Source organism: Melospiza melodia, chromosome 2 (genome assembly GCF_035770615.1).
Source record: "Melospiza melodia melodia isolate bMelMel2 chromosome 2, bMelMel2.pri, whole genome shotgun sequence".
Classification (NCBI taxonomy): domain Eukaryota; kingdom Metazoa; phylum Chordata; class Aves; order Passeriformes; family Passerellidae; genus Melospiza; species Melospiza melodia.
The window spans coordinates 18,923,086-18,943,566 of NC_086195.1; the positions used below are offsets into that span (position 1 = coordinate 18,923,086).

At 38.0% G+C, this 20,481-nt stretch overlaps 2 protein-coding genes across 4 annotated transcripts in view; one reads left to right on the forward strand and one right to left on the reverse strand.

The window, feature by feature from the left end:
- OFD1 (OFD1 centriole and centriolar satellite protein) overlaps window positions 1–13,423 on the reverse strand; it is a 29,947-nt gene extending 16,524 nt beyond the window's left edge. For both annotated transcript variants that reach the window (XM_063183237.1, XM_063183234.1), the window contains exons 1-11: window positions 13,206–13,423; window positions 11,152–11,352; window positions 10,328–10,396; window positions 10,215–10,242; window positions 9,338–9,445; window positions 8,502–8,638; window positions 6,310–6,483; window positions 4,283–4,389; window positions 3,278–3,397; window positions 886–959; window positions 143–234 (exon numbers count right to left, since the gene is read on the reverse strand). In XM_063183237.1, coding sequence (XP_063039307.1) covers window positions 143–234; window positions 886–959; window positions 3,278–3,397; window positions 4,283–4,389; window positions 6,310–6,483; window positions 8,502–8,638; window positions 9,338–9,445; window positions 10,215–10,242; window positions 10,328–10,396; window positions 11,152–11,352; window positions 13,206–13,301 — 1,206 coding nt within the window. In that variant the 5' untranslated portion in view covers window positions 13,302–13,423. The remainder of the gene's footprint in view (window positions 1–142; window positions 235–885; window positions 960–3,277; window positions 3,398–4,282; window positions 4,390–6,309; window positions 6,484–8,501; window positions 8,639–9,337; window positions 9,446–10,214; window positions 10,243–10,327; window positions 10,397–11,151; window positions 11,353–13,205) is intronic.
- Window positions 13,424–13,550: 127 nt separating this feature from the next.
- On the forward strand, window positions 13,551–19,381 carry TRAPPC2 (trafficking protein particle complex subunit 2). 2 transcript variants are annotated; one of them, XM_063183336.1, is made up of 5 exons: window positions 13,551–13,611; window positions 14,422–14,532; window positions 16,159–16,301; window positions 17,071–17,158; window positions 17,980–19,381. In XM_063183336.1, the coding sequence occupies exons 2-5, from the start codon at window positions 14,440–14,442 to the stop codon at window positions 18,076–18,078; spliced, it is 423 nt and encodes a 140-aa protein (XP_063039406.1). In that variant the 5' UTR covers window positions 13,551–13,611; window positions 14,422–14,439; the 3' UTR covers window positions 18,079–19,381. The 2 variants fall into 2 exon arrangements, with proteins under 2 accessions (XP_063039406.1, XP_063039414.1); XM_063183344.1 differs by lacking the exon at window positions 13,551–13,611 and adding an exon at window positions 13,790–13,939.
- Window positions 19,382–20,481: the final 1,100 nt, after the last annotated feature.

Here is a 20,481-nt window from a genome sequence, read left to right on the forward strand (position 1 = left end):
CTGCAGACAAAGAACATTTAGAAGCTTATGAACTGCTGTACTACTCAACAATTATTTTAATTTCACTTTTTTTTTTATTTGTAACATACCTGAACTGCGCCAATTAGAATACAGGATTCTTTAAATTCATATTTACAATTACCTCAAGCTCTTTGGCACGTGATACAGCTTGCTTGAGTTCCTCCTTTTTTGAATTAACAGCAATGGCTTCTTCTTGCAAAAGCATAGCTTTCTCTGCAGGGAGGATTACAAATGCTGAATTAAAATTAGTAGAGTATTACAGTAAAAAACTGTATCAGCAGAAAACAGTTTTAAGCTGCTAAGCCCAAAATTCAATTTAAGACATAAAAAAGACTGTCATATACACGCCTTCAAAATTAACTAAATCATGCTGTATATACAAATGTATACACATGCATAAACACATTAAGAATTAAGTAAATCAAATTCATATGCCTGTGATACATCATTTCTTATACATCCCTAACTTTAAAGTCTAACCCTGTTATCTGTTCTGCTCTCTTCCACAAGCTCCAATTAAACATTTTGTGCAAAATAGATGTAGAAACTGGCAACTGTGCCAGCGTCCAGTTAAAGCCTGAATGAGCCAGTAGGACTTCCAAAGGAAATGGGAACACTGAAAAACCAGGAATGCTTTGCAGCCTCGGTGCAAAAGCAGCAGTTTATGATTCCCACTGCATTCTGAACAGCAACAAGTTGCTGAAATGCTGAAATGCCACTGTTGCTGAATGTCACCTGTTCTGATGGCTCTTCTGTCCCTTATACTGATGTTCCTGAACATCAGGACTGCTCAGGAACAGTAGTGGTTTGGTATATGACAGCTCTAGAGATAAACAGGTACTTGATCAATCTCAGACAGGTTACCTTTATTTCTTTTCTCATCTTCAGTAACTTTATTGGTTCTGGCTATGTGTTCTTCTTTTAATTCAAGCTGGTATCTAGAAACAAAAAAGATTATGTACTCCCAAAGGATATGTGTGCACACATGGCACGGGCATTTTGCGTTAACTCCATTCTTCGCCAAATTAAACTATAATCCCACAATTATTTATTAACAAAATTAACTATCACAGAGCCACCAAAAGGGTTGTAAAGGGCCCCGCCAATCATCTCATTCCACCACCTCCTCAAAAAGCCAGACTACTGCCACCTGTACAGCAGGGCAATGTGGCTCTTCCTAGCCAAGTCTTGAAAACCTTAAAGGGCATATATCCACCATCTCCTGGATGATCTGTAGCAGTGCTGCATTACTCTCCTTATAGATTTCCTCCTTATGTCCAAGCTAAGTCTCCCAAGCCACAACTTCCAGCCCCTTCCATATGAACTCAGAGGTCACATTTGGGAGTCCAACTCAAATGGACTATCCGGGCAGACTTTACCAAGTTTTCCAGTTTCTTCACAACCTTTTTTGAACTGGAGAGCCCAAACCTGGGCATGGCATTCCCAGCATGGTTTCCCCAGTACCTTTCAAGGGACAATAAGTTCCCTCAGTCTGCTGGCCATGCTGCTTCTAATCTTACCCATCATACTATTTTGCCTTATTTGTCAGAGCATGCTGCTGGCTCATAATCAACCTGGCATTCGCTGTAAGTCATCCACCTCCTCTTCAGAAATGCAGCTCCTCAGTCAACTATTCTCTCCATTTATACAACCTCACAGGGCTATTCTGCCCCAAGCACTGAGCTTTGCCATTTTCTTTGTTAAAATTCTTAAGATTTGCACTGGCACAATTCCCAACTTTGTCAAAATCTGCCTGAACTGAAACTCTGTCACTCATTGTAGAAATGATTCCTCTTAATTAAGGGTCATGTTCAAAGCTGAGGATGCCCTGTGCCCATATGCAGATGAAGGTGCTGGACAGTAAGGGCCCCAGAACTGGCCCCAAGGATTCTGTGCACACCACCAGTCACCAGCCAGACTCTGAGCACTGCCCAGGTACACCACCATTCATAGCCCACTAGTTCTCCAACAGTGCCATTCCACTGAACTGGAATTTAGAGGAGCTAAGAAAGCTCAGCATTCTACATGACCAGGACATAATTATAAATGGTTTCAGATATAGACAAATCCATCCTCCTGCATTTCTGCAAAGTGGTCCAGACCACTCAGATCCTTCTCCCAAATAGGGCATTTAATGTTTACTACAAAAATGAAAAGATTGATTTGCTAGCAAGCATCACTACTTCTGTATAAGAAACAGTAGTCTTTAATACTTTTCATCAATGATTTGGGTCAAAGGGACATGGATTTTGTATTTCTAGGCACCTGCAGCATGCCTTAAAATATTTTGTATGTAGATAAAATAAGCAAAGCAGCAGTTTATCCTTAAAATGCTATGCTTCTCCTCATGTACTGAAAGGACTTTGCAACCACTATTTGTAACTAGCTGTAAGGTGAGTCAATTAGTTGCATTTCACTGGTTTCTAACAAAATCATCAAATGCCAAGGGATTATTTTTACCGAAACCTACTATCAACATCTTTGCTCTTTAATTTAAAGACCTTAAAACACAGATAATACTGGCTTGCAATAAAAGTAATGATTCATCAGTTGCTTGCTTTAACAGCCTGAGACAGGTTCACAACATCCAAGAGCTCTTGTCTGCATTGAAATATCGAGGAACCCTTCAAGTGACCAAGGTACCACAAGGAAGTGCTATAGCAAAGTTAGGATATACCCACTGCAACACCCCACAAGAAGCCACAGATGACTGCCAATTCCTTAAGACCAGGTTCAGACAGAAGGTAACCAATAAGAGAGAGATCTATATCACAGAATCCCTCTTCAGAACTGGGTAGGGGCAAAGGTAAGAGCCAGTCTGTACAATGGACTAGTATGCCCCTCACCCCTTTTCTAAGAAACTTGTAACATCTCTTTAATGCTGATTTCCCCTTCATGCCTCTTCTGCAATCATAAAAAGCTCACTTCCTTTAACTGTGGTGAAAGGAAGTAACTGTTTCAGATCCTCTTGTCTAAATATACAAGCTAATGTCAGATCTCTTTTCCAGATACTGACACAGAATTTAAACTACAGCAACAATATAATCAATAACCAAAAGAGAATTCTTTTCTACAGTAAACTTACTAGCAAATAGCTAAGCAGTAATGCAAAAGATTCAATCTCACTAAAACAAAAACATAAGTGCACATTTTCAAAGTCCTTGCTTTGCTATGCTTTTCTAAATACATACTATAGAATTTATGACTCTGTTTTCATAGGAAATATTACGTGTCCTATTAGAGACAAAAAAATTACTTTAAGAGCTCTGTCTTCAGTTTTTGGTCGTATGTCTCCTCTATGTTCTTCACAGCAACCTCACGACGCCGAAGTGCATCTTCTATAGCTTTATTTTTCTCCTCCTGAACTTTCTGGGTGCTGAAATATCCAGAAATATACAGACAATGACCAGTTATAAAGTCAAAGCTTTAGTCTGGGATTCTGTTTCTTTTTCAAACTAACAGTTATAGACATCAAAGGGCAACATGCCTTGTTTGGAATACTGTTGCAATTTGAAATCACCATCAGACTGCCACTGCAGTTCATTAAGAACATGGTGATGTGACAAAACTAAATTGCCCTATTTAAAATTCAGTAGCAATCAATTATGCAGCTATCCCGGGTTAACCCTGGCTCAGTTTCCCACAGCAAACACTTCAGAGGAAAGAGCTGAATAGCTGAGCATGCTATTCTATCAGCACCCTCTGCTGGGTGGATAAAAAACCCCAAGTTTTTGTTAGCAGGATACTCTTTTCACTATGAAAACCAGATGATAAAGTAACAACATTAAGTAGCACTGAAAGTTTGGCCAAAAATTGATTAGTTACTTCTTTTTTATTTAACTAAAGAAAACAGATCTTGCTAAGGACAAATAATTAAAAAAAAATCAATCCCAAAACATAGGACTAATAGGCAAAATATTCATGTGTAGATCTTATGAGTGTTAGGGTTACATACTGTGTTGTTTGGGGGTTTGATTATTTTAATTTAAGCACTTGAAGTAAACATCTGGTTCCTTGCCTGCAAAGTAATGCTGAACTGTTTTGGTTGGATGAGGCAAAATAGAAAAAAACAGAAACATCTTTTTGTATGGGGCATCCCTGCTAATAGAGACAGTATACAATACTGCTAAAAATGTAAAATTCTGGGATGTATTATCTATATCAACATCACAGAAGCAGAAACATCTTAAGGCAAGTTTTGCAGAAGCATCATTTAGCATTGTACGTATCCACACATTGTAAATATCCTTTAGCAACTTACATTTCAAATGCCTCCATCCTTTGCTTCAGTTCTGCCTCCCTGGACCTTATGGCTTCAATATCTTTCAATAGACTTTGTCTCTGAGCATACACTTCCTTTGCTTCTATCTGCACCACAAAACATCATCCTTAGTTTTGCTTCACTGTAAAACTTCATTTACTGTCTAACACACTCAAACTTTAAAGGATCTTCTTCAGGGACTGACTGATCTTACTCCCATAAATACTATTTATATAGACATTACATGAAATAACATCTGGAATAAATCTGAAGTATCTTTTTACACATAAATTCCCTTTCTACTTTCACTCAGAGTAAAAATGTTTTAGATGGAGTCACTTCTGACTACCCATAAACAGTCTTCCTTTAAGAAATAGCACTGATTAAAACTTAGGTAAAAGTAAAATTTTTTTTTTTTAAATTGCAGGATAAACATGTTCAAACACTTGACTTTTTTTTTAATAAACAAGTTTTGTATGTTCTTCACAAAGCTGTAGTTGAAAACCCACTGATAAAACATGACTTAAGAGCAAAACTGAGTAAACCAACAGCCTTTCAATTTTTGCAGTTTAATTTACAGGATTCATAAAAAATTGTAAAAGGGATTCTCCAAGTGCTGAACATATTAACACCAAAACCCACATATCTCCCTATTAGTAAAAATGGGGTTTTTTGCCCTTAAGCACAAAAGACATTACTTGTCTCAAAAAACCCAAAAAAAGTCTAAGAAGAAAATTGTGGTTTTGCCATATGGACCCTTATATCAGCTTTGAAAGCCATGTGCATTTGAACAGTGCTGACAGATTTAGCTGCTGCTCCTGGTACAAAAAGTAAACCAGTTTTTCAAGCCACATTTCCTAGATCTAAAGTCATTATAGTGAAGGGTTAAATGACCTGACATCTTTAATGTAAATATACCTGAACTCTGTTAAAAGAATCCCCAGGGAATTGAAACAAAGCTCTCAGTGAGTGCAGAGGCTGACAAGAGAAATCAAATATTTATACAAAATACTTGACAGATACATTGATCTAGTCATTAGTAGGGTTTTTTTTTAATTACTGAATTAATTTCATGCCCACAGAAGAAGACTGATAGCATAACATAGATGTTTTCTTGTCAGCTTCAAATACATAACCATGAAATAAATTCATGGCATGGTGATAAAATATTTAATATTATAGTAATTTATATAGAGACCTGCACAACTGCTTTGTTAACCAATACCCCATGTTCTCAGGAGAAAAAAGAGACAAACAAAACCATAATGCCACCACACCAAAGCAAAAATACAGTTAGCACTTGTGGACAAATATTATTTGGACATGAAGGTCTATTGCAGGGAGGTGGCAAGGCAAACAGGCAACAGAAGAGCAAACAAACTATTCTTTCAAAAACTGAGAAGTAACAGCCTGAGACTGGGATAAGCAGTTGAGAACTACACACAAATTATTGTGTGCTGTAGTAACAGTTACTACCCTGGCAAAACACCAAGAGTTAACAGCCCAGAGGAGTAACTCATCAACACAAAAGTGTTCAAAACAATGAAATGAGATGCTAGCTTACAGTAAAGATGGTGGCTATTCATAACATTCAATATATAAAACCAAACAGAAACATCATATCTGTACCATATGAGCTATTTATTCCATTTAGGTTAGAGGCTTCTGAGCAGCTAAAAGAACTTAAGAGTGTAACTAAAAGCTATGTTCAACTTTCTGTGAAAAAAAACCCCAGTGATCTGAATTCAGAAAAATTATTGAAACAGATTTAAAACTATTTATTACATTTAGATCCCAGCTTGCAGAACTGTTCCTTTTCCAGCCACCTCTACTTAGATGTTTAACCATACTCATTCTTGCAGTTGCTAAATGCATTCCCCTATTTATAAGAACAAATGTGAATTCTAAGTTTTCCCTAATCAGCCAAGTAAGATCTGAAGGTAAATCTCCCAAAGATAAAAGAACAGTCTAACCAACTCACTGAATCAGTTTGCAATAGATTAGGAAAAAAATATTTGGAACTTTACCTCTTGTTGCTTTTGAAGCCTCTCAATAGCATTCTTTTCACGAGAAATCAAGGCTTCAGACTTTGCTTGATGCGTCCTCTCTAACTCATGGCGCAGCTCAGAGATTTCTTTCTGGGTCTGCACTTTCTCCTCCATTTTAATCTTTGCTATTTCAACTTCTTTAAAATGTTGAAGCTTTTACATAAAGGAGGAAGAGAGGGTTAAATAGGGCCATCTTCAAATCAAAAAAGACAATTCCAAATTTCACCCTGAAATTCATGTTAGGAAACGATAAATTGATAATAAATAATTACCATGATAGAAAAATCTTAGCAGCACATACTATCTGCACATCTCACATGGTTTTCATGTGTTTATCCCAAAGCAGATCTTACACAAAACTATCAGCTTTAGACAAGAGCACAACAGAAGCCTATGAAGACAAAAGCACTGCAGGAGTGATACTCTGCTTGGAACTAAGGAATGGCCACAGTCTTTTAATCCTCTTCTGATGCTGTCTTTATTCTTGTCCCTTTCCTAAAGAACCACTTCTGACTAGTGATTCAAGAAATGGCAGAAACAGACCCACACCCTGAATTGCTCAGAAGCCACAGTAATTCACCTGGACACAAAAGAAGCGCCAGAAATGCAAAAAAATGCAGAACATGCAACTTCATCTAAAGAGGATTACAAAAAGAGAAGTCCCAATTCACTGACTTCTAAGCACAATTGAAAAAAGATAAACACCCACAAACAGGAGAGTACAAATCTTGCAACTTCACAGAACAATCATTGGGAACATGACTCCATACAGCGTGTGAAGGACAATATATGGGAGAACAAATGGGATTATAAAGAATTACAAGAAAAATTTGGAAAAAAAATCGAAAGCAAGCATACAAGACAAAAAATGTGAGGAAAAACTGAGCAAAAAAATCAAAAGAGAATGACAGAAAAATTGTGAGAAAGGATTAAAGAGTGGAAAAGGCACAGTACAAATGTCTGATCAAGCAACTCGGGTCTGTGGGCATAAATTTTGTGAAAAATTAAAGAAATAGTGAGACAATATAGCATCACTTGTATATATAGAAATTTGATTAGAAATGTCTTACAGTAATTCACATCATGTTGCCAATGAATTAATGTAAAGTTAATTGAATGTAGAAGAGATTCCCATCTCCTTTGTTACAACTGGTTTGCATAAACTGATACAAACTTAACACACCAATTAACACGTTTTACATACTACAAAAGACAGAGGCAGTTGGGGAATAAAGGCTAAATGAAGAATGATGGTAAATAGAGGTTTAACTCTCCATCTTTCTACTTGTCTGGCTAAATAAATGACGACTACACTGAGTGCCTCTAAAACTGTGTGGAAGAATTCTCATTATCAGATTATCATCTTCACATCCCAGTGATTGTGACAGAAATTAATGAAAAATATATTGAAATGAAATACAGTTGACTTACTTTTTTTCTACCTAAATAAACAGATGATCTTGACCGAAATTTATGGAAACAGAAAAAGATTATTTAAATAAATGTATTTAAATAAATAATAAAATACAGTATATTCCCTCTGCTCCATTTTTCAGACAAGGATTATCAAAGGATTATGTGACAAAACTTTAATCTTATTTCCAAAATGATGGAAAATTCTCTAAAAGAGCTGTCTTCAGTTACAGGAAGAAAATAAGTTAGAAATTATTCATAATACTGTCACGACTTTAGTGTTTCTGGGCAATGTTTTGAAATAGAATGCAAATTCTCATCAGTATTAAAAATTAATTATCTGTCAAGCTACACAACAGCAATTCACACCTCTCAGTTGCTATGCACCATACAGAAACTCAAGCATCAAAATATTAACTGAGAAGGAAAATGGAAATTATGGTATAAACATTTCTCCATAAAACTAAATAATCAATAGCAGATAAAATTTACCAAATTAAGAAAATCAGAGTAAGTAAATGTTATGTTACAAATTAACATCAGAATACAAAGCTTAACATTCTGTGCACATTTAACAAAAAAGAGGGATGAAAAATATATATGTTATATCATCAAATTAACAACAGATACTGTATTAATTTAGCCTTCTGTGCTTGTTGTATTAGATTTTTCCAATTTGCCTTAAGTATGAAAAATTTGCAATGTGTAAAGTAAAAATTAACAAATGTCTCCCTCAAATTCATAAACCAGAGTTATACCTTTTGATGCATTTCTTCTTGAAGCTGCTTCTCTATTTCTTTTCTATATTCATTAAGTTTTACTTCTAAAGATTCATATTTCTGATGCTGAGGATAGGAGTCTGCAAACTGTTCATCAATCAGCTGAAGCTTCTCAGCTATAAAAAAGCAACACATCCATCATAATTTAAAAGCATTCACTGCAGTTACCTTACCAAGACTGCAGGAACCTCACTCTGCAGGACATTCCTCAGCTTATTCAAGCAGCACTATCCTAGAAACACTCTGCACAAAAGCAGAGACAGCACAGAAATGCCATTTATCTGCTTTATTTATATAGGCTGTTTAGGCACTATTTGTGGTATTACATAGTCATTCATCTTCTTTACCATGGGTGGACAAGAATTTCCTTTTGTATGCATCTTGGAGCTTTTTTGTATTATATATTAATTGGCAACCTTTAGCTTTTTTGTATTAATATATTAATAAGAGCATGCATATTATACATTCAAGAACTCCCAATCTATGCCTAACTTGCTCACAGAAAGAGGGCACACATTTACAATTCTGTTCTCCAGAACATATTCCAACACAAAACATTTCCAGTCCATTTGTCATAGGTCTTAGCTAAATGCCTAAGGAAACACAAGAGTGATTTTTAAAAAAATCCTATTCTGACTTTGCCTTATTTTAAGAAATTTTAGAAATCCTATGTTCTAGTAACAGACATGACCTTTACTCATTGCAACTTTAGGTTGCATTTGAGTAAATAACAAAGTAATACCATTCATGCAATATATATAAAGCCATACCACATACCAGCATGAAAATATCTGGGGAGACCTGTTTGCACTTACCAAGAGACTCTCTGTAAGGAGGCACTGAGGTGGTCTGAGTTTCTGTGCTGTGAGTTCTCCTGTTTAGATGATGTTCAGTAAGTCCAATTAAAATCTGCATAAGGAAACCTAGCAAGATCCAATAGATTAGTAATTAGTAAATCAGATTTGTAATTAACAAAGCAATTTTCAATGTACAAGAAAACCTATTTGATTTACAGAAAGAACAACTATTTCAGTAAAAATCAATACTAGTGAACAATTATGTTTTTATTATAAACATAATCCAGTCCATCTCAGTCAGAAAAAGCTGTCCTTTGCAACTTTTCCTCCCATTCATGTCTCTTGATTTCCAGGTCAGCTGAGAGTGAAGATTATTAGTACTTAATTATGAGGCCTTCAGGCAACAGGGGGTTTTCAAGATCAAGCTCCTTTAGGTTATACAGCATAGCTAGGTTTTGTTATGCCATATAAGAATTAGTTCTTATATAATGCAATGGAAAATCAATTAAATCTGTAACTAGTTTTTGAAGTATATTCTGCAGGCTAATACAGTGTTATAAAGACAACCCAAAACCTGAGTTTTCCAAAGTTAGTATGAAAAGCCTCCAAAGAGCATTATATGTAATACCTGATTACAGATTTTTCTCATATTTCTAATGTACAAATCATGTATTTTATAAGTAAATGTCAACAGTTAATCCACAAATATGAGTTGGATAATCCTGAAATATAACATTAATCATCCTGGTGTACTGCAAGTTTCAAAATCCAACTAAATACAAATTACTGCATACCAACATACATTTAAGAAATCTGTCTTTTTATTGCTTACATCTTAATAAAAATGAAGCTAACACAATTATCTCTGTCTGCACTGCATGCAAATATTTTGTACCTTTATTTTCCTTCCGAGTTCCTGAAGTCTGTAAGAAAGAAAAAAAGTTTTAGCCATTCTATTTTCATCACCACTGTAATTTAAGCTTATTTTCAAAATCAAAATAGCTTTACCAGTGATTTGTAAAGACTGGATTCTGGATTGATCCTCATTAATTGGAGGAGATCTTGCACAGTCCACAGCTTTGGGGAAAATAAACATCAGTTGGAAAAGTGTTAACAAATTTAAAATAATTTCAAGTAAGCAAATGGCACTATTTCATAGTTGTAAATGTTTTCCATTTGTTAATTATCTATTTACTTCCTGTAAAATAATTTTCAGAGGCCTGCTGCTCTACATTTACTTATCTTCACTACTTCAGACGTACAGCAGCCAGCATGTAGCTTCATCATCAGCTGAAGCTGTGAAAAGAGAGTTTTGTTCTCTCCCCTCTGTCAACATGTGCTCGCTACTTTCCTTGTCTGTTTTCTTGATTTATCACCCAAATCAGATGAGCTCACTAACCCAAATAATAATTAACTACTCACCAGGTCAAAAAACTAATTTTCAGTTCGAAACAACTTCACTCTATCACACACTTGCAGAGAAGCAAAGGCAAGGCAAGGACTGCACTTTTCAGCCACACTTTGTAGTTAGAACAGCTTGAAATGACCAGGAACCACATTTTCAGGGAATTGAATGGCCAAACACACTTTTATCAGGTTCAGGTCCCCAGTGCTCTGCCACACAGCCAGAACAGCACCACTAGCTTACTGCCAGTTTTAAGTATTCATGAAAGTTACTCTGAATGACAGAATGTTTTGTGGAGATGATCAGAAGTTTTAAAAATATTTTTATTTCCTATCACAAAAAATGATCTTTTCAATTGTTAGAATATGACAACCTCCAGAGAACAAAGCTCCTAGATATCATGGAATAGGCAAAATATTGAACTTACCTTGCTCTTCTCTAATCCACTTTCTGGAAAGAAAACAGAAAGTGAATACTCGTAGCCACATCTCTCTAGATGATCTGCCACCAAACTGTTGGAAGCAGTGATCAAAAGTGAACTGTCTTCACTTGGAACCATCTGCGGCTGAAGCTCTCCACTCAGAATTGGGTGCATTAGTTCATGGATTAGCTGGTTTCGGAGGTGTGTCTAATACAGAAAAAAACCATTGTATTATCAGTTTACATGTGATTCAATGAGAGTTTTAATTTTTCAAAATCCACAGGGAGCCTCATTTTACTTATACAACCTACAAACAGAAGAGGGCAGACTAATTTTGGGAAAATCTGGAAGTGCACTATGAACACCTTCCTCTTCTTCAAAACCCTCTAATGGTGGATACAATGAACTCTGACTTTCCCTCAAAATGTACCAAACATAGGACTAAAAGGAAGTTCCCAGTCAAGAGCTCACATATTCCCACTTTTGTATCATCATTTTCAGATCTCTGCTCTCCTGTTTTCCTTCCCTTTGGCTTAAATAAAGCCTTCCTGATGTGGCCTCCATCTCAGGTGTTCTTGGAACCCTCACTGGTCCTCTTTTGAGTCTCATTCCAAGAAGCTGCTCATGCCATCACAAAAGTAGATGGCAAAATAAACAAATAAGTTCAATGTCTTTAATATAAATTATTTTGTAGGGAAGCAAAAGAGTACTAACCAAAGAGACCTACAGGCACTAATAATAACTAAATGGCATTTTAAAATTATTTATTTGTATTCTGTAAGTTAAATAGAGGGGGAAAAGTAACCTAAAATCAGATCTCCCTTCCATGAAAGGAAGAAAGAATTATTTTCATTATACAGTTATTCAAATTGTTTATACAAATTGTTTATAAGAAAAAATCATGGCACAAATAGTGTTTTAAACTTTCAAAAGCAGGTATGCAACAGTGACACAACTGAATAAAGAGGCAGTGTGTTACCAAAAATGTGACGAAATAATTACCACAAGTGAACAAAGCTGGATCATCAGACCAGCCTGATATTTTAGCACGGTTTTCAAGAGAAATTAGGCTGACAACAAAATTACAGAACTACAGAATATTCTGAGTTGGAAAGGATCCCTGAATCCAACTTTCAAACTCAACTAAAAAAACTCTTTTCCATATTAATTTCTGAACTTGTTCAGTCTCAATCAACTTTAACAGACATAATGTTGTCTCAAAAACAACCAGGAACAGCGATCTCTTCTATATCTTGTGGCAAAGTGAAGGTGGAAAGCACAGGGCTAAATCCTTATCACTAGTACAGAAAAGGAAGGCAGAAATAACCTTCTAGACAAGTTAAAGCAAAAAATTGAACTTAAACATGAAGTAATGTGGTAGAATATTAGTTAAGTTGAGCAAGAAATGGTTCAAGCATTGCAAGCTTGGTATGGAAGTCAGTAATGCAGAAACAAACTGTCCGGAACAGCAAATTCTTAGCTATTGGATTATCAATCATATTTTTGAAATATTGATCTTGATTTTTTTCCCTATACATTCTCCTGAACAAGCACACAAGGACAAAACAGCTCAAATAGTTTTAAAACAGGATTGTAGTATTTCAGAAATATTATTCATATAGCATACTTAATTATCATAGGTAATAAGCACGTCCTGTATTATTCATATAACATGCTTAATTATCATAGGTAATAAACACACCCTGTAACCTGAGAGATTCTTTCCTATTTTATATTCTAATTTATTGTTCTCTCCCGTGCCTGATTTCTTTTTTCAAGTATGGGTATTTCCAAAGACTTAAATTATGCTTTTAACCTTCCTCGGAAAAACACTCCGAGGCCAAGGCATAATGAAAGGCCATTCTGTTTAGGGAGAACCTCGCAAATGGGGGGAAAACCCCCAAACACAACACACCCCACACCTCCCCAAATAATAATTAAGTTGTGGCAAAACAATACTTGGTGGAGAGAGCGAGACGCTCGTACTCGGCACGGCTTTTAGGGCTGTCTCAATGCAGCACAGAGGACCACAGGCAGCACCTGCTGAAAACAAAGCACACCTTAAGTGTGTCCAGCACGCCTCGGCTCTTAAAAGTCTGATACAGCCTTTTCCGGAGCTCCTCCTGGGACAGTGTTTCCCTTTCAACCGATGCCATCGTGCCCTACAACACCGAAACAAAAAGGGCCACTACTGACTCGCAGCGAGACCCACAGCCAGCGAGACGCCGAGCGCTCTCGCCGCCTCCCCTCGGCCCGCTCGGGCTTTCCCGGGCAGCCGCCCCCTACCCACGGGAGGGCGCCGGGGCCGGGAGCGGGGCCGGGAGCGGGGCCGGGAGCGGGGCCGGGCCGGGCAGGGCCGCTCGGGCGCGGCGCGGCGGCCGCTGAGGCGTCACGGTGGCGCCGGATGGGGCGGGCGCGGCGCGGCGCTTCCGGGGCCGCGGGCGGGCGGACGGGCCGCGGCGCAGGGTAGGCGGCGGGCCCGGGCGGGACCCTACGGGCTGGGGCTCTTCTCCCTCTCCCCGTGTGCCGCTGCTCCCCTGGGGACGGCAGCCCCGCGGGGTCCGGGCCTTCCCCCGGGCGGCGGCGGGACGGGTCGGCCTTTCCGGGCACCTCTGGAGGGCCCGGGGATGGAGCCGTGGAATTGTCCCGGGGAGGAGGCGCCGCCCGCCTGCCGCCCTTCCCCTTTCTGCTGCCTGTGAGCAGGGCCCGGGAGGGACAGGCCAGGAGGCTCCTTGAAGCCGGGTGCTGTGGCCTGGGATCGCTGTGACCGGGGGCTCCCGGGGGTAAATCATCGGTGAGCAGGGCAGGAGTCGGTTTAGGTACCTGGGTTCACTTCAGGTCCCCTTCCCAAGGATATTCTCCGGCTCCCCCAGAATCTGTCAGCTTGGGAGGGAGCACGGGCATCTGGCGCAGCCTGCTCGAACAGGGCCGGTCTGGAGCACAGGGCACAGAATTGTGTCCAGACGGTTTTAGAATAACTCCAGGCCTTCTGGACAGGCTGTTCCAGTGCTCAGTCACACGGACAGCAATAAGTTGTTCCTCGTGTCCAGGTGGAACTTCCCGGGAATCAGTTCCTGCCCCTTGTTTCTCATCCTGGTGGGTGGCTGCACCAAGAAGAGCTCGGCTCCGTCCTCTTGATGTGCATACTTAAATGTTTATCTCTCTTTAGCCTCTGGTAAATATGGATGGGAGCACATTGGCTGACTTTTAGGAGCTCTTCTACATGGATTGAGAGTTTGTATATAGACCCCTCAGCATTTTTGTCTTTTCTTGTAGGGAGCATTGTTTTGAAGAATGTCTGGAAGTTTCTACTTCGTGATAGTTGGTCACCATGATAATCCCATATTTGAAATGGAATTTCTGCCTCCTGGAAAAGTAGAGTCAAAGGTGTGTTTTTTCCCCCTGTGACACTCCTGTGATTCTTTTATAATTTTACAGTGTATTAGAAGCATGACCAGCATTGTTGTTAAAAGAAGTATCTACTGTTTTCTGGGGTTTATATTGAACAGAAATTTTGTCATAGGGAGTAGAACTCAAGATCTCAAGTCTCTTAAAATATCTTTGCCAGATTATACTAGTTCTTCACAAAACACAGCTTTCTTATATATTCCCTGCTGTATGTTATAGAATATATATCTTAGTTTTGCTTTCGTAATTTCTCTTAGTGTGCAGAGGTTTTATAATAGCTGTTCATTGTTTAATGCCACTTATTTTTAAGGCATTTATATTACAGTAATAAGATAAAGTGAGAAAAATTTGAAAGTTCTAGTCACTCCTTTATTCTTTATGCTATAAAATACCTAATTTTTAATCGTCTTCATTAGTCATATTTGCTTTCAATTAAGGAAAGCTAAAAACTTTTATTGATAAATAAAGACTTTGAAAATGTGATAAATGCAATACTACTCAATAAGTATTGTTTCCAGTGGGAAAAGAACAAATCTATCTGTAAGTGGCATTACATCAAAGAAAAAATAGATTTCAGAATAAAAGTGTGTGTATCTGAGGGTGTATCCAAAAATGGAAGTATGTGATGTCACTGATTGTATGGCATCATCTGTATTTTGAATTAATGTCCCATAAAAGATCATAAATAAGGCTACTCAGACTAGACTTTGTGTGAGGATGTGTAAAAGCTGATTGCAGGGAAAACCTGAGAGGTGAGAGTGGCAGTAACAGCATCCTGTTACTTTGAGAAATAGTACAAAACTATTTATTCTTCCAGTCTGATAAAAACTTCCAGCGTGGTTTTATCCTGTATCTCTTCTCGGCAGATGTCCTCTGGTGTTCTAGATTGCCTACAAAGTACACAGGCCAAACACTGTGATCTCATGTTTATTGTAGGAAGGGATGCAGTTTACATCTGCAGGCACATATTGAATACTTGTTGCAGAAAAAAAAGACCCCAAACCAAATAAAACAATCCTGGTTTTAAGTAAACAAATAAGAAAAACAGAATCTTTAGATTATTGTATCAGCATACCTGCCCTCTGTATTTCTGCTTTCTGCATCTGTCCCCCAGTTCTTACACATTGTAACCTATAGGTCAATTTCTGCCAAATTTGACTGAAATGTTACAGTCCAGAAAATGCTACTTTTTATGTGTGCTGTGTAAATATCACAAAAACAGATGTCTGGAAAGAAGAGAAAAAGACATATGAGGGTCTATATTGTGGAATAAGTTAGCAGTGGGAGTTTGCCCATCAGTAAACAAAAGAATTCATGCTTGAGTTTGTTCCTGAGACATAATACAGGCTTTACTGATTTTGTTGCTCTCAGGACTGGGTTTGTGATATCTTTTTATTACAACCTGTTTTCTCCCTTCAAACCAAATATCATGAAAACATATGCTAGTTTCATTTAATTACAGGATGGCACATGTAACAGAAAAGCAGGGTAAATGTAACATTCTGTAACTTGAACATTGGATCTGTAGCAACTGGAGCAAATGATTGTTTGTATTTCATTCCTTGCACTGAATTCCTGCTCTGCTGTGTTCTGGAAATGCACCAGGATGATCATCGACACCTCAACCAGTTCATTGCCCATGCTGCTCTCGACCTCGTAGATGAGAACATGTGGCTTTCTAACAACATGTACTTGAAGACTGTGGACAAGTTTAATGAATGGTTTGTTTCTGCTTTTGTCACAGCTGGACATATCCTTCCCTATTCTCTTTCCTTATATTTATGTAAGAAAACCTTTTCCCCAGAAAGAGGTAAGTTAGATAAAGTGAGTTTGGAACAGATTTCTCTGGCTATTCACCATTATTGTTAGAGTCATCAGCTTCAGGAAGAACTGTATTGGGAGGCACAGCAGCTGGGAACAATTGGAAAAGTGGATTTTTAGCTTTGTAGGAGCCAAAATAGCATAATGAAATGTGGTACATGGAGTTAAGAGGTATGAGAGGCTCTAAGCAAGCTTGTATGTATGATCTCTGTTCCCACCCCTTTGACTGTGCTGGAGAGGAGAAGTGACAGTGAACATGCTTGGTGTCAGTCACTCCAGGGGTGAAAACGCAGTGCTGAGGCTTGATACTGTGTACAGGTAGTCCTGGAACTGTTTATTGAGAAACATTTGTTTCACATAGCAAGTAACATTGAATGACATTTTAACTTCAGGGGTACATGGCTGAAGTGCAGGGAGATGCACTTCAGATCCATGTTCAGAATTACATTGAAATTGAATAACAAAGAAACCTTGGATAGAGAGGTGATTATTTTCAAATAGGGGGATGTTAAAATATAAAGGTAATGCTTTCCAAATTTTATTGCTTCAATTACTTTTTTAAATGCTTCCTCCTATGAGTCACTGCTATTTCATGTACAGCTAAACATTTGAGGTATATGTTGAATTAGGTGTAAATGTTTATCTCAGGATAATGTCTCTTATCTTTGTAAAAGTTTTATTCTCCTTAATTACTGTACATATGAGATTTATAATGCTTCATGATGTAAGGCAAGAAGATGGAATCAAGAACTTCTTTACTGATGTATATGAGTTGTATATAAAGGTAAGAAATAATTTTTTGTGGTCTTGCTGCACTACTTGTGTGTTCTGCTGTTTGTGCTCAGGCACAGCTGTATTAGCACTTTTTCTCTTGGGGGCCTATATAAGCACCTGTGCAGCCCACATCAGCCAGAGCTGGTAATGTGTGACACAAAAACTGTATTTTCCATTAAACAGAATAGGTTTTTTGAAATAGTTATAAACTGTGCTCTTTCAGACTTCTTCACTTTAGTCCAGTGATTTTTTTTTTTTTTTTTGTAGAATAGGTTAGAATGGTTTGGGTAGGAAGGGACCTCAGAAACCATCTACAACTTCCTTGCCATGGGCAGGGACACCTTCCACTAGACCAGATTGGTTAAAGCCCCATCCAACCTGGCCTGGGCAACAGAGAACTTGTGGGGCAGCTTCTTGTGATGCATTTTGTGGTAGTATGGTATCACTAATGATGATAATGAAAGCACTCTTCCACAGAGCCCGGTAGCTTTGCTCTCAGAACACATAGCCCTTGTTCCCAAGTCCTGGTGGTACTTCCACTGCACAGGGTCATGGCAAACAGTCATGGGAAGCATCACCATCTCAGCCTCCCACAGGCACTCAAATGATCCTCATTTCCACCAGTGTGATGGGTTTGTTCTGAGGGGCTGGTGCTATGGGATGGCTCTGCACATGTATGGAGAGAAAGCGAGAGCCTGGAAAGCAAGGACTGTTTAGGAGGTCTGTGCTGTTAGTGACACTAAGTAGGCTGAAAGCTAGTGGTAGATGTCACCTAAGTGACATTTTTCAGGGCTGGGCATTGTGCTTACTGTGCTTTTCTTCTTTCCCTAGTTTGCAATGAATCCATTTTATGAACTCAATACTCCTATTAGGTCCACTGCCTTTGAAAGGAAAGTCCAGTTCCTTGGGAAGAAACACCTTTTAAGCTGAATAAATAAACCAATCTCCTGAGTGAGTGCTTTTTCCCTACTTTCCTGATTGTTTGAACTGTACTTCGTCTGGTTAGTCCCCTGCATGTTTTATACTCATCTTCTGAAGACTGACTAACTGGATGCTGAAGCAGCTTTTTCTTTTGCTGATCTAGATAAGAACAGCCAAGCTTCTCTGGTTAAAAAAAGGTGTATCTCAAGAAGTTTCCTTTTATGTGATATGAAAATAAAGTTTTAAACTGTCAGAGGCTGCAGAGGTACAAAAGAAGAAACTGAGACATTATGTGTTAATGCATATGCAAAATGTAAGCCTCTGACTCAGGGTGGGAGGAAATGAGACCTAAATGCAAAAGATGTCACTGGTCACCTGGTTTAATATGAGCAAAAGGGAACTCTTGACTGTTTGGTTTAAGTGCTTAATTTTATAATAAACTTTCCTAGTTGTATTCTTTCAGTAGAGAGCTCATTCTGCAGGCTAACCAGACTAAGATTACACTCTGGTAGTAAATCAAGCTTTTATTTATTGATCTGTAATTGTATGTATATAAAGTACTCAATAAAAAATAGAAAATCAAAAAGCTGTCTCCAGTACATCAAGAAATTTTGAGGAAAACTCCTAGAGTTTAAAAGTCTCTCATTTCAAACTTTCCATGTATTTAGTGCAATACACATTTAGCTGCAGTGTTGCATTAATGAATGAAATAGACCAGAAGAGCCAGATCTGCCCTGACATTAATTCTAATTCACACATGGAAAAAACCCAAATGAAATGTTTAAACCCACTGTTTTTTTCCCATTATTTCTTCAACTGCTGAAACTTTCTTTTTGTAAATAAATTTAGAGGAGGATCTTTGCACCATGAAACTGTATTTGTTGAGGTTTCAAGAAAGGCATGATTTGACCTGTCTGCCTCCTATTCCATTGTAAAATGTTTTAGGAACCATTTTGCAAAACTTGATATCATTCCAAACCAGTAATTTTTAAAAAGATCATTTGGCATATATGTACTGAATACTTTGCTTGGGTTTACAATCTTAAGTATTCTCTTTCTTTTTGCAGCAAATCTGTATAAGCTATCTTGTACTTTTTTTTTCAAAAAAGTCTGAAAAGTAATTTCCAAAGGAAGTGGCATGCTATTCTAAGAAGTATTTTGCATAGTCTGTATAATTAAGGGGACCACATCTGTATGTGCTGTAAGTGTATAGTCAGTCATCACTTCTGCACTTACTGCTAAGTTGTCACTGTAAAATGTTCCATGAGAAAAGAACATATTTACCTTAAATAAAACATGAAATGTTGTAGAACGGATGCCTGTTGAGTATACTTGAAGTGATTTAAAAGAAAACTAGATAACCACAGTAACAGTACCTGGTGGGGTGGCCAGTGAAGATGGGAATACCCGTCTTTGCAATGTTTTTGCATATAAACTGCATTGTACAGCACTTTGATAATGTCACGTAATTTTATATAAATCTTTTTTTTTCTGTATACATGGAAATAACAAACACACTTGAGGTGAAGTATTCTTGATCATGTGATAAGGAGCCACTGAGCTGCAGTTATTTTCCGCCTCCTCCCCTGTAGTATATCTGGAAAAATACTAACAGTTAAGATTCACTGAGGAAGTACTTTAGTTAAATAATCATATACCTAGCAGGAAGAAAAGGCTTGGCAAATATGAAGGATTTGTGCTAACAGTTTCTACCACTTCTAGAAGCTACATTTTTATAATTGCATTTGTTGCTGCAGTAGGACATTAAGAAAAATGAAAGCATTTTCTTTCTTGCCTGATTTCTGAAGGCAATTAGCCAAATGGTGCCTGTTCTTATGCCTCCCCTACATCTTTCCCTCTTTCCTGGGAATATAGGAATTCTAGATGGGAAATGCAGACTCAGGTCCACCGAGGCTTTATGAAAACAGACTGTTACTGGCCACAGGAATGGAAGAATTATGTCCTAACTCATCACCTTTGTCCTAGAGTTTGTGGTTCAGGGGCATTGTCTTGTGACAGAACCCTGAAGGCCTTGGTGAAGTAGCTCCAAGTTCTCTGTACATGGACAAACACTTGTTTATCTTTTAGTTTGTGACTCTTCTCATTCAGCTGAAAGACCACTAGCTGAAGTGATGGGTGAAAATTATCTTGTCGTCAGCTAAAGTCACAAATCTGCTCTAGGCCTGAAGGCTGCAGTTCCAGCATGCTTCAGAGAACAGTTTCTCAGTGAAAAGACACCTCCTTTGCAAGGATTATGTTCCTACCCCCTCTCAGGAGCTTAAGAATAAGAATTCAAAATAAAATGTGTTGCAGTACAAGAAAACAGAGATAATCTGCATTATGCAATAAAGGCAATAAAAAGTTTATGAGTTAAAGGGATTAGAATTACCCTAAGTCATTCAAAAATCAAGT

Bases quoted from the DNA above. Each gene is read 5' to 3' on its own strand.
- TRAPPC2 (XM_063183336.1), top strand. From the start codon at position 14,440: ATGTCTGGAAGTTTCTACTTCGTGATAGTTGGTCACCATGATAATCCC. The intron at 16,302-17,070 runs ACATATCCTTCC...CTTAATTACTGT, and splicing joins TCTGCTTTTGTCACAGCTGG to ACATATGAGATTTATAATGC. The intron at 17,159-17,979 runs GTAAGAAATAAT...TTCTTTCCCTAG, and splicing joins TATATGAGTTGTATATAAAG to TTTGCAATGAATCCATTTTA.